The following is a 10807-nucleotide window of genomic DNA, read 5'->3' as shown; positions in this document are numbered from 1 at the left end:
AGTTTTAAAATGCTCCAAACTGTTGAGAAATCAAAGCTGATTCTTAGCAGGAATCACTGCAAAAAAAGATTTATGTTTCTATGAACAACATGGCATATTTATATTACCTTTTTCTGAAAAAGGATAATATAGAGGGGTGTCTCAAGTATAAAGAGAAAAATCTTTATTTGATTTCTAAATATAGAAATGTGCATAAATTGACATTTGAATGTAATATATTAAAAGCTACTGTATTGGAAAATTAGAAATAGCCTTGTAGTGTTTTAAACATTTATTAAAGCATTTAATTCCATAGAGAAAATTATACTGTAGATATTAATATTAGTCATGTTTTTTAGATGAAAAAAAGTACATAGAGAATTTAGGTAATTTATGCAGAGTCAGAGCTAGTACATGTTGTCTCAGTAATTCTATGAAGATAGATTGATCACAGAGTGCATACCCATAATACTAATTCCTATTCATAATTAATTTCAGCAACCCTGAAAAACAAATGATAGATATAAAATAATGATGAAAGAATTGTTTCAACACATCATGCACAATTCTTTTTTTCCAATATTATTTAATACTAATGAAATAAATTCAACCTTTGGAATTCAGTAGGGTGTATTAAAATGATAGACCACATATTTTAGCATTAATTTCCAAAAAATAACTTGATATTCAAAATCAAATTTCTACAAAAACTTATATTTCTAAAATACACACATTCCTTGCAGACCCTGATTACATCAGTGTTATCTTTCACAAGTCCTGGGAGTACCTAGGGTAAGGTTAAATGATATCTGCATGCATGCTTCTCTGAGGTCCTTGTTTTGTTTGAACCTAACTAAAACTTTCTGATTTTCAGAATAATACTTACCAGCAGCCAGAGTTGGTGGAAAAGCAACTATTTCCAATATTATCTGACTAGCAGTATGAAATAGTTTCCCTCACAAATAAAATATAAAGACTATTCCAGCTGAAATTTTCTGTAACATGATATTTTTTGGTAAGTTCTTATTAAATCTTAGTTCTTTTGTTTTATTCTGCAGGAAAAGTAAATCAACATAGAAATTTTGTTCAACTGCTGTTCAAATGTAAAATTTGTCAGGAAGTTGTGTCTAAAAAGAATACCAGGGATCTAACTGTGCATGAATACAGAGTAGAGTATGCCTTGCCTCTCATCCTGGTAACTCCAGGGAACCTCATATACTGGGGATTGGTGATCATGCAACATCTGGTCATCCCTATGGACCAATTTCCATCAAAGATTGCTTCGCACGCCTCCAAGGACAAGAGTTCAAGGACTAAATGCAGCTGTGCTAAGCTTTGAAAGTTGGTTGTATTTTCCCTTAGGAGCCACACAATGAAGAGCCCAATGCTCTAGTTTTCCTCTGTAATGTTCTAAATTTATTCCTGTGGTGGTAGAGTAATTATTTCTAGAGAAATGATTAATCTATGACTGTAATCATCAGGGATGGAAAGATATAATTTTTACAATGAAATTTTATATTTTATATTTAAATATATGTGTGACACTATGCTAAGAGTAAATATGTCCATTAGATACAAAATAAAATCTCCAAATATAAAAAAAATAATTCTCCTATCGGTGATCAAAACTGATTTTTCAAGCTTTATTGAAGCATCATTGATACAGGAAGATTTATACACATTTACTATACACTTATTAATGAATTTAGATTCTGCATATATCCAAATGCCATCACCACATTCCAGGTTCTAAATCCAGCCGTCATCTCCAAAAATTCCCTTGTGTTCTTCTATGCATGTGTGTGTTTTGTGGTAAAAAAATGATTTCTAAAGATAACCACCACATACTAAAATATAGCATGTAGAAAAATAAAATGAATATATAACAAAATTCAAAAATGATATGAAAATAATCAAACTCAAATTTTGGTGAATGTCTGAGCTATTTTTGTTCATTGAATGATTAATTGTATTCTTCTATATTTGCATACTTGTCATACTATATAGTCAGTATCCATCTGCATTTTATAACTAAAATTTCACAATACAATGTGACCAATTTTATACTAGCCTTTCATAAATCCCATAATTAAATGCATTATGCATTGACTGATACCCCTTGACCAACTTTCCTCCAGAGTTCAGTTCGGTCACTGAGTTGTATTCTCTTTGTGACCCCAAGGTCTGTAACATGCCAGGCTTCCCTGTCCTTCTCCATCATCTGGAGTTTGCTCAGACTCATGTCCAATGAGTCGATGATGCCATCCAACCATCTCATCCTCTGTCATCCCCTTCTCCTCCTGCCTTCAATATTTCCCAGCATCAGGGTCTTTTCTAATGAGTAGGCTCTTCACATTAGGTGGCCAAAGTATTGGAGCTTCAGCTTCAGCATCAGTCCTTCCAAGAATATTTAGGAATTATTTCCTTTAGGATTGACTGGTTTGATCTCCTTGCAGCCCAAGGGACTCTTAAGAGTCTTCTTCAACACCAAGCTCAAAAGCATCGATTATTTAGTTTTCAGCCTTCTCTATGGTCCAACTCTCACATTCATACATGACCACTGGAAAAACCATAGCTTTGACTATATGATCCTTTGTCAACAAAGTAATTTCTGGCCCTCCAGAAAAGTTCATCAAATATTAAATATTTCATTGAGGATTATTTGCCCAAGAAGAAGAAGACTCCAAAAGGGGGTAGACTAAATATCAGATTACAATATTATTATAAATTTTCTGCTGATTCATGATAATGAAATCAATGTTTATGTAGATTTAAAAGTGAATCTTACAAGAAAGTTTTCCTATACATCCAGAATTTCAGGTAATATTTTATTGGTGTTGATAAAGAAGCTACATTTTTATGTGTTATACATTTGATGCAGGGCAATTCTATTCATCAAAAGACAGTGCTGCTAAAACAAGAATCTTTAGAAATTAAAATGCCAGTGTAAACTTATTTGACAACAGACAAGTTTGGGAGCTAAACCAACTGAGAAACTCTCTGTTATTTTCAGTCTAAAGTCACCTCAATAACCATAGTGTTTGCAAAATTGTCAGAAGCAAGTTCTTGCTCAGTAATATCCCAATGTTGAAACTCATTTTGTTACATTTAGGATTATGCTTTCAGAACATTTATTTGTTTGACCATGACCATTTATTTTGTCATGTTGATACAAAGTCCTCATAAAACCAAGCTCCTCTGCTGAGTTTATGATGAACATCTTTATCCAAAATGTTATTCCCTTCTTTGTCCAGCACCTGTTCCCCACAAAGTTGAGGATTATCAAAGAAAAGAGGGCTTGAAACCCAGCAGGACCTTGTGGGGCCCTCCCTGGTACAAATGCCATTTCTAGTCCCCAGTTTCCCATTTGTAGAAAGAAGGTTTTCATCCTCCTTGACCTTTCCTGAGTTCCGAGGACATATTCAAACAATAACTGCTTAGGTCAGTGAGCACACGTGGAAAGCAACAATAGTATAGTAATGGGCCAGTGTGCTGCTTCCTCCACAAGGGAGGCACCTAACAGCGCATGTCCCTGCGATCTGCTATAGGAACCAAGGCCCCACCCAGACGGAGCATGGTAGCTTCAGGCTGCACACAAGAACGGGGACCCCAGACTGGCTGGTACCAGAAGGTAGATCCTGGAACACCACCCTGTGATCTCACCACCCACCAATCAGAAGAAGGTCACGTATCCTGCAGAACTCCCTGCAAATTTTGCCTATAAAACTTTTCCTTGAAAAGCATCTGGGAGTTTGGGTCTTTTGAACATGTGTGGGTGTGTGCTAACTCACTTCAGTCGTGTCTGACTCTGTGCAATTCAATGAAATGTAGTCTGCCAGCTCCTCTGACCATCGGATTCTCCAGACAAGAATGCTGCAGTGGGTTGCCATGCCCTCCTTTAGGAGATCTTCCCTACCTAGAAATTGAATTCTCATCTCTTATGTTTCCTGTGTTAACAGGCGAGTCCTTTACCACTAGCCACCTGGGAAGCCCTTTGATCATGAACACCATATCCTCCTTGCTTAACCTTGGAATAAAGCTCTCTTTGCTCCAAATAGCAACATTTCTCAACAATACCTAACCAGTTGAATTCAATTACTTATAATCACCTATACAATGTATAATTCTGTATACATTCATTTCAATGTCCTAATACTAAGGAAAACATGATTTCAAAAGATATTTATAAATAAAAGATGTTGTGGTGAACCAAGGACGAAAGAGCAGATAAAACCAAGGAGGGTCCTGGAATGCAGGAGCAGAAACACCAGACCCTTATCATCCTTCCCTCCCCCGCGTTGTAACTATTAATGGATTTCAGGTCCTCCTGAGCAGTATAAGTATAGCCTGTCTCCCCTCCTACTGGACAGGGAGAAGGCATTTGCCTGACTCTGGAGAAGGCATTTGCCTGTCTCTGGAGAAGGCAATGGCAACCCACTCCAGTACTCTTGCCTGGAAAACCCCATGGACGGAGGAGCCTGGAAGGCTGCAGTCCATGGGGTCGCTAAGACTCGGGCACGACTTGAGCGACTTCACTTTCACTTTTCACTTTCCTACATTCGAGAAGGAAATGGCAACCCACTCCAGTGTTCTTGCCTGGAGAATCCCAGGGATGGGGGAGCCTGGTGGGCTGCTGTCTATGGGGTCGCACAGAGTCGGACAAGACTGAAGCAACTTAGCAGCAGCGGCAGCAGCCACCCGCTCAGTACACCTGCCTCATCCAACCAGCAAATGGCCCGCCAGACCCCATCCCGCTCCTTGCACTGTGGGTGTAAAAGTGGCCTAAGGACCCCTGTTCAGCATCGGTTCTCCCTTGAGCTGGTCCGCTGTTCTAACAGCATCTCCCACTCTAATAAACTTTATTTCCCCCTCCTTCTGTCTCATGTCTAGAAATTCATTTCCAACCCACGGCCAGACCCTGACAGATGTCTTTGAAATGATTTCTTAAATAGAATTTTCAATAAAACTAATAGTTTTTGAGTGCTAATATGCACGTGTACTCAGTTGCTAAGTCATGTCCAATTCTTTGGGTTACCACGGACTGTAGCCTGCCAGGCTCCTCTGTCCATGGAATTCTCCAGCAAGCACACTGGAGTGGGTGGCCGTTCCTTTTTCCAGGGGATCTTCCCAACCTAGGGATCAAACCCTGGTCCCCTGCATTGCAGGCAGACTCTTTAGCATCTGAGCCACCATCTCTATAGATCCTATGCATACCCTATAGATACCTCCAAAATGCCTCAGGATTTGTGCTATAGCCAGGGCTTTATTAATCTACACACACACACACACACACAGTTTATTCAGTCTTTGAACTTAGAGAGGCACGTTGTATTTGTTAGGAAACGGAACTCTGTAGTTTTTGAAATATTCTCTACTTCATAAAATGAGGTTTCATAGATAAATGGTAAGAATTTTAACTCTCACAGCAAAATGAATGGGCATTACCAAGAGATTTCTCTGTATTACCCAATGTCCTCTTATCACTTGTGTTTACACCTCATGAAAATTAATAACTCTAATCCCTCACCATTCCCTTCTGGCCACAGATTTATAATCACTTTTATTATTTCTCTATGCCTTCACTTCCTCTAGGCTAATCAGCAATCATTTCTTGTTAATAGTATTTGAGTCATCATTTCTTAATCTACCAATTTTCTACTCTCAATTTGTTGATAATGGAGAAAACACCATGTCCAAACTTATAAAAAATCAATTTAGTAGTAGTTCAACATTTTGCAGTGTGATGGCATAATTATAGGTGGGGTTTCGCCACCATTCAGATGCTTTACGTATCTGTGCATGTCTATGTCTGAAAAATTTTAGCACTGAAATGAACACCTTCCATGGTGATCCAGTATCCATATCAACAAATAAAATGATAATTCATCTCCTGCATTTCATGACTCTTATCATTTATTTTGTCTTATTCTTTCGGGGGTTACTCTACTAGTTCCCAGATTTTTGAGCCATTGAATGCCTGAAGCACTCTAGGTTTGCTTTAGTTGCAACATGTACAGATTTGTCATGGAAACAGTTTTTGAAATGCTCTCAGGAGAGCATTTTTTACATCTTTGTTCCTCAAACTATAGATAAGCGGATTCAGCATGGGAATGACAATGGTATAGAATACAGATGCCACCTGTGCCTGGGTCAAGGAAGATGTGTTATCAGGCTGCAAATACGTGAAAATCAGGGACCCATAGAAGACTGTCACCCCCATGATGTGGGACACACAGGTGGGAAAGGCTTTCTGTCTCCCTGCAGCAGACCGGATCTGCAGGATGGCTGAGATGATGGCGATATAGGTGACCGTGATGATGAAGAGAGAGCTAAGAAGGGTGAAGCCAGCTAAAACAAAGATCACCATTTCTGTGCTGAATGCATCCACACAGGACAGAGCCAGAAGCGCTGTGGTGTCGCAGAAAAAGTGATTGATGCTGGCATCACAGAATGCCAACCTGCTGATCACACAGATGGAGAACAGAGAATTGGTGAAGCCGATCATGTAAGGGATGACTCCCAACCACCTGCACACCGTCTGGGACATGACCACGGAATACAGTAAGGGATTGCAGATAGCCACATAGCGGTCATAGGCCATGGACCCCAGAAGGAAACACTCACTACACACTAAACCCACAAAAAAATACATTTGAACAAAGCAGCCAACAAAGGAGATGGTTTTCTGAATTGACTGGAGATTTACCAGCGCCTTGGGTGTTACAGTAGAAGAATAAAATATATCAATGAATGCTAAATTGCTAAGGAAAAAGTACATAGGTGTGTGGAGCTGAGAGTCGAATCTGATTATCAGAATTAGTCCAAGGTTCCCCAAAATAGTGGCGAGATAAATAAAGAGGAACATCAGGAAGAGGCTGACTTGTAGCTCAGGGTGATTTGCAAATCCAGAGAGGATGAAGAACGTCACCTCCGTGAAATTTTTCCCAGCCATTTCTGTCAACTCAGACCCTTGACTTCTCTGCTGAAAAGTGATAAGAAAAGTTAGAGGAAATTCAAATCCAAAGGCATGATAACCAGCACTGACCTAGATTCTCATAATGAGAGAGTAACAGATGGGAAGCAAATATTAAACGACTTCAAGTTAACTGAGAATTTATATATGATTTTAATTAAAAAAAAATAGAACTAACAAACACTAATCAAAAATTCCAAGTGCATATTCACTGGAATTGGCTGCCCTCTATAAAAACCAAATCTATCTGGATTGCTTTTTAAAGAAATTTCTCTAGAGATAAACCATCCTCTTCCCTTATCTATCACTGGGACCCAATTCATATACTTAGAAACTTACATACTATAATTGATTTTGTATTATTCTTAGAAAACATGGAGCTCAGCTGGAAATTTAAATTTTGGTATGTAATGACACCTTGCGTGGCAGTCATAAAATTTCAGCAGCCAATAACTACTTTACAGGGTTGTTTTAGGTGCTTAATGAGATCTTCAGTGGGCATATCTAATAGTTCCTTGGACTCAATAAAGCTTGCTACATTTTGCAAATATATATATGTATGTAAAATATAAAATTTATATTTTACAAAATTTTATATATAAACATATGCATATATTTACATATATAGTGAGTGAGATATTATATATATAAAAGGGAGAATGGGATGGCAACCCTTTCTCTAGCATTCTTGCCTGGAGAAGTCCATGGACAGAGAACCCTGGTGAGCTAGAGTCCATGGGGTCACAAAGATTTGGACATGACTGAGTGATTCACACACACACACGCACACACACTTTATGTATATATATGTAAGACATCTAATATGAACCCCCAAGTTGTGAACTTTCAAAGATGAGAATCTGCGTTCACATGTTCAGTTACATGTCCGTTTACGTGTCTGGCGTGCGTTGTCCACCCTCTACGATTGGCTGTGCTTTCCTGTATTTTACTGTACATTGCTATGTGGAGTACAGTAGTGCAGGATCTTTATTTCAAGCATAAAAGCAGCAGTGATGTAGCTGGTACTGCTCAGAAGAGATTCAGGAAATGATAAGGGGATTTTATTTATTTGAGGAGACACTGCTAGCGTTTTGAGGCACAGGACCCAAATGTACAAGAATGGTACATGAAAGCTCCAGCAGCCGTTCAGAATGCAATCCATTGCTAGCCTGTCATCTGACAAGAATAAAACAGCTACTCCTCAGACATCTCTGCATCGATTCTTCAAGAGGGTGTTCACCGGTAGAACTGAAGCCGGCAAGGAGCAAGGGCCTGTGCTTCAGCGTCAGGCCTGAGTGGCCTGCAGCTTTCCCTGCTACCACCGCTGACGATCTTCAGCGTCAGGCCTGAGTGGCCTGCAGCTTTCCCTGCTACTATCCCAGCTCCACCACCTCCCAGCTCCTCTCTGCCCTTCAGTCGATAACTTCTTGCCTGCTCACTCAGTGCCAGCCCCTGTATGCCGGCTGCTGCTCTGTAGTACTGCACTTTTCAAGGTACTGTTCTGTAAGATTTAAAATGTTTTCTTTCTCTTTTGTGTTTGCTTTTTATGCATTATTTGTGCAAAAATTATTATAAGCCTACCACAGGACAAAACTATAGCTGATTGCGTTGGGTGGGTACCTAACTTAACTTTGTTGGGCTTAATGAAGAAACTGGACTTACCAATGTGCTCTAGGAACAGAACTCATTCACATGGAGGGGCCTTATATGTTAATATAAAAGAAAAGAAACATCTTGTTTATTTTATATGTTAATTCTAAAATCCTCTCTACTTTTCTTTCTATCACATACCCTTTCTTTCTATTGGTGAACCCTTCTAAATGGGGAACATAGTCTATGGTGCAGCCAAATTGTTTTGTTTCTGTGGTTACAATCAGGTTTACTGCCAGAATGAAACACTTGGTTATCTACAACATCAGGCAATAACTAATTCACTGCCAATAGCAAGATTCATCTTAATAATATGATGTGAAGAAGCCTACAAATGGTAAAATGAATATGAAATGTTATATTTAAAACATAAAGTGATTTCACTAAAAATTAAAGAACTTATTTTCCTAGTTATATTGACATAAGCATGTGCTAAATAAGTAAAACTGAAACTGGTGTGATATTAATGCAGTTTATTTCAGACATGTGGCACTTCCTGAAGGAATCTTATGTTATATAAAGGATACTTAATCCCTTAGTAGCTCTCATGTTCACAGTGTTCCTGTTTACTTATCCATTCATTCCTTTATTTAGCATTTAGCCAATGAAGACATTTGGTCTTGGCTGTCATTAAAGGCACTTTTCTTAAAGCATACTGGAAGGTGCAGGTGTATAAAAATAAAAACTGTGTCAATGCGAGAAACATATATAACTACACAATAATTAAAAGAAGAAGGTGATAAAATTAGACTTACCTGGGATTTAGTCATCAAAAGGAAACTCTCTTTTCATTCAGGACTCTTCCACCTTTTTTCAGGTTTATGATCAGACAATAGGAAGAGAAAACATTGCTTAATACTTGCAAAATTCATCATAATTTTTGGCACATAACTATATTTTTCTAACCTATAAGTCTGAACTCTGTGAATTTCCAGTAAGATGACTTGGATCTGTTGCTGTTTTTGCTGCTGCTGTGTTTATCACAGAGCTCTATTTCTAACATAATGGACCCCTAATGATATCAGGAAGTTGATGGGGAAAATGGTGGTGGTTTGATGACAATTATGGAAAATATGTATATCACCTTCCAATGACGGGATAAAATATGAGCCAAATTAGCAAAGTGGTTTATTATTTGCATGTACCTTCTCAAGAATTCAGATCTACATTTTAGTTCAAATTTAGATTTGTATTCAGAATTATTTTTGTGCTCAGTGTTTTTATAAAGCAGTCTCATGACAAAGAATTATCTTCAGAAATCTAGTCTTAAACTGTCTTTTTGTACCAAAATCTTTGTTTAAACCCACAAATATATATCATAAAGGAACTGGTCAATTAACACCTTTCATCTCTTGAGATTTGTATTTTAATTGTACCCCAAGGTTTATTTTTAATTTGCATGGGATACCTCCACAGTGAAAAGGTTTGGAAATAAATAGCCTTTACTTGCATGTATTTGTTTAAATGTCCATAGGCATACTGAAAAATGCAATTTAATATAGTTTTCAAAATTATATTTATTTTATATCATACATTTAAATTATTAAAATTTATATTTCTTATATTTGTTTTTATTATATACATTTTAGATTTTCTGTTATTAAATTGTTATATATATTATTCATATTATATAAAAATATATATAGCAGCTTTTCTAAAATATGAAATCTATATGAGATTCATGGTATTAGAAAATATCAGATAACTACTGCCCCTTTCTAAGGTTTCCAGGTAACTCTCCCAGCAAAGAGAAGTGAGTCTTCCTGTCTACTGATTTAACATTGAAATCATGTTACCACCTATGTTAATAAATCATGTATGTTTTTTTTTAATGCAGGCATCCAGTGATTTTTAATTGACTTCCTCCATGATATGTACACAAAATAACTAGTTGAGAATAAGTATGCCATCTAGAAAAATAAACAAAAAATCTTAAGTAAAATTTAAGTTTGTGCTCTGAGTTTCATGCTCAGCAGAATTGTCAGTAATTTGAAACAATTTAATTATATTATTATTGTTTCTTTATTTTCTAATCAGCTTGATAGAACACACTATATAAGGATGCTAGGTTAGTAAATCTGTGACTGACCTACAAAGGTGAAATTTTTTAAGTGTCTCAGGTCCATGGACTCTTTCCAAATACTAGCTTAGAAGAATCTCACAGATTTGTCTAATTAAGTTACTTTTCAATTGGTATAATTATAT

At 37.3% G+C, this 10807-nt stretch overlaps 1 protein-coding gene across 1 annotated transcript; it reads right to left on the bottom strand.

Annotated features, from left to right (window-relative positions):
* Window positions 1–6001: 6001 nt before the first annotated feature.
* On the bottom strand, window positions 6002–6931 carry LOC138093109 (olfactory receptor 8I2). Its single transcript, XM_068989222.1, has one exon. The coding sequence runs from the start codon at window positions 6929–6931 to the stop codon at window positions 6002–6004; it is 930 nt and encodes a 309-aa protein (XP_068845323.1).
* Window positions 6932–10807: the final 3876 nt, after the last annotated feature.

This window comes from Capricornis sumatraensis, chromosome 16 (genome assembly GCF_032405125.1).
Source record: "Capricornis sumatraensis isolate serow.1 chromosome 16, serow.2, whole genome shotgun sequence".
In the NCBI taxonomy this organism is placed as follows: Eukaryota; Metazoa; Chordata; class Mammalia; order Artiodactyla; family Bovidae; genus Capricornis; species Capricornis sumatraensis.
The sequence above is the reverse complement of the archived record's forward strand: the minus strand, read 5'-3'. Positions and strand labels throughout refer to the sequence as shown.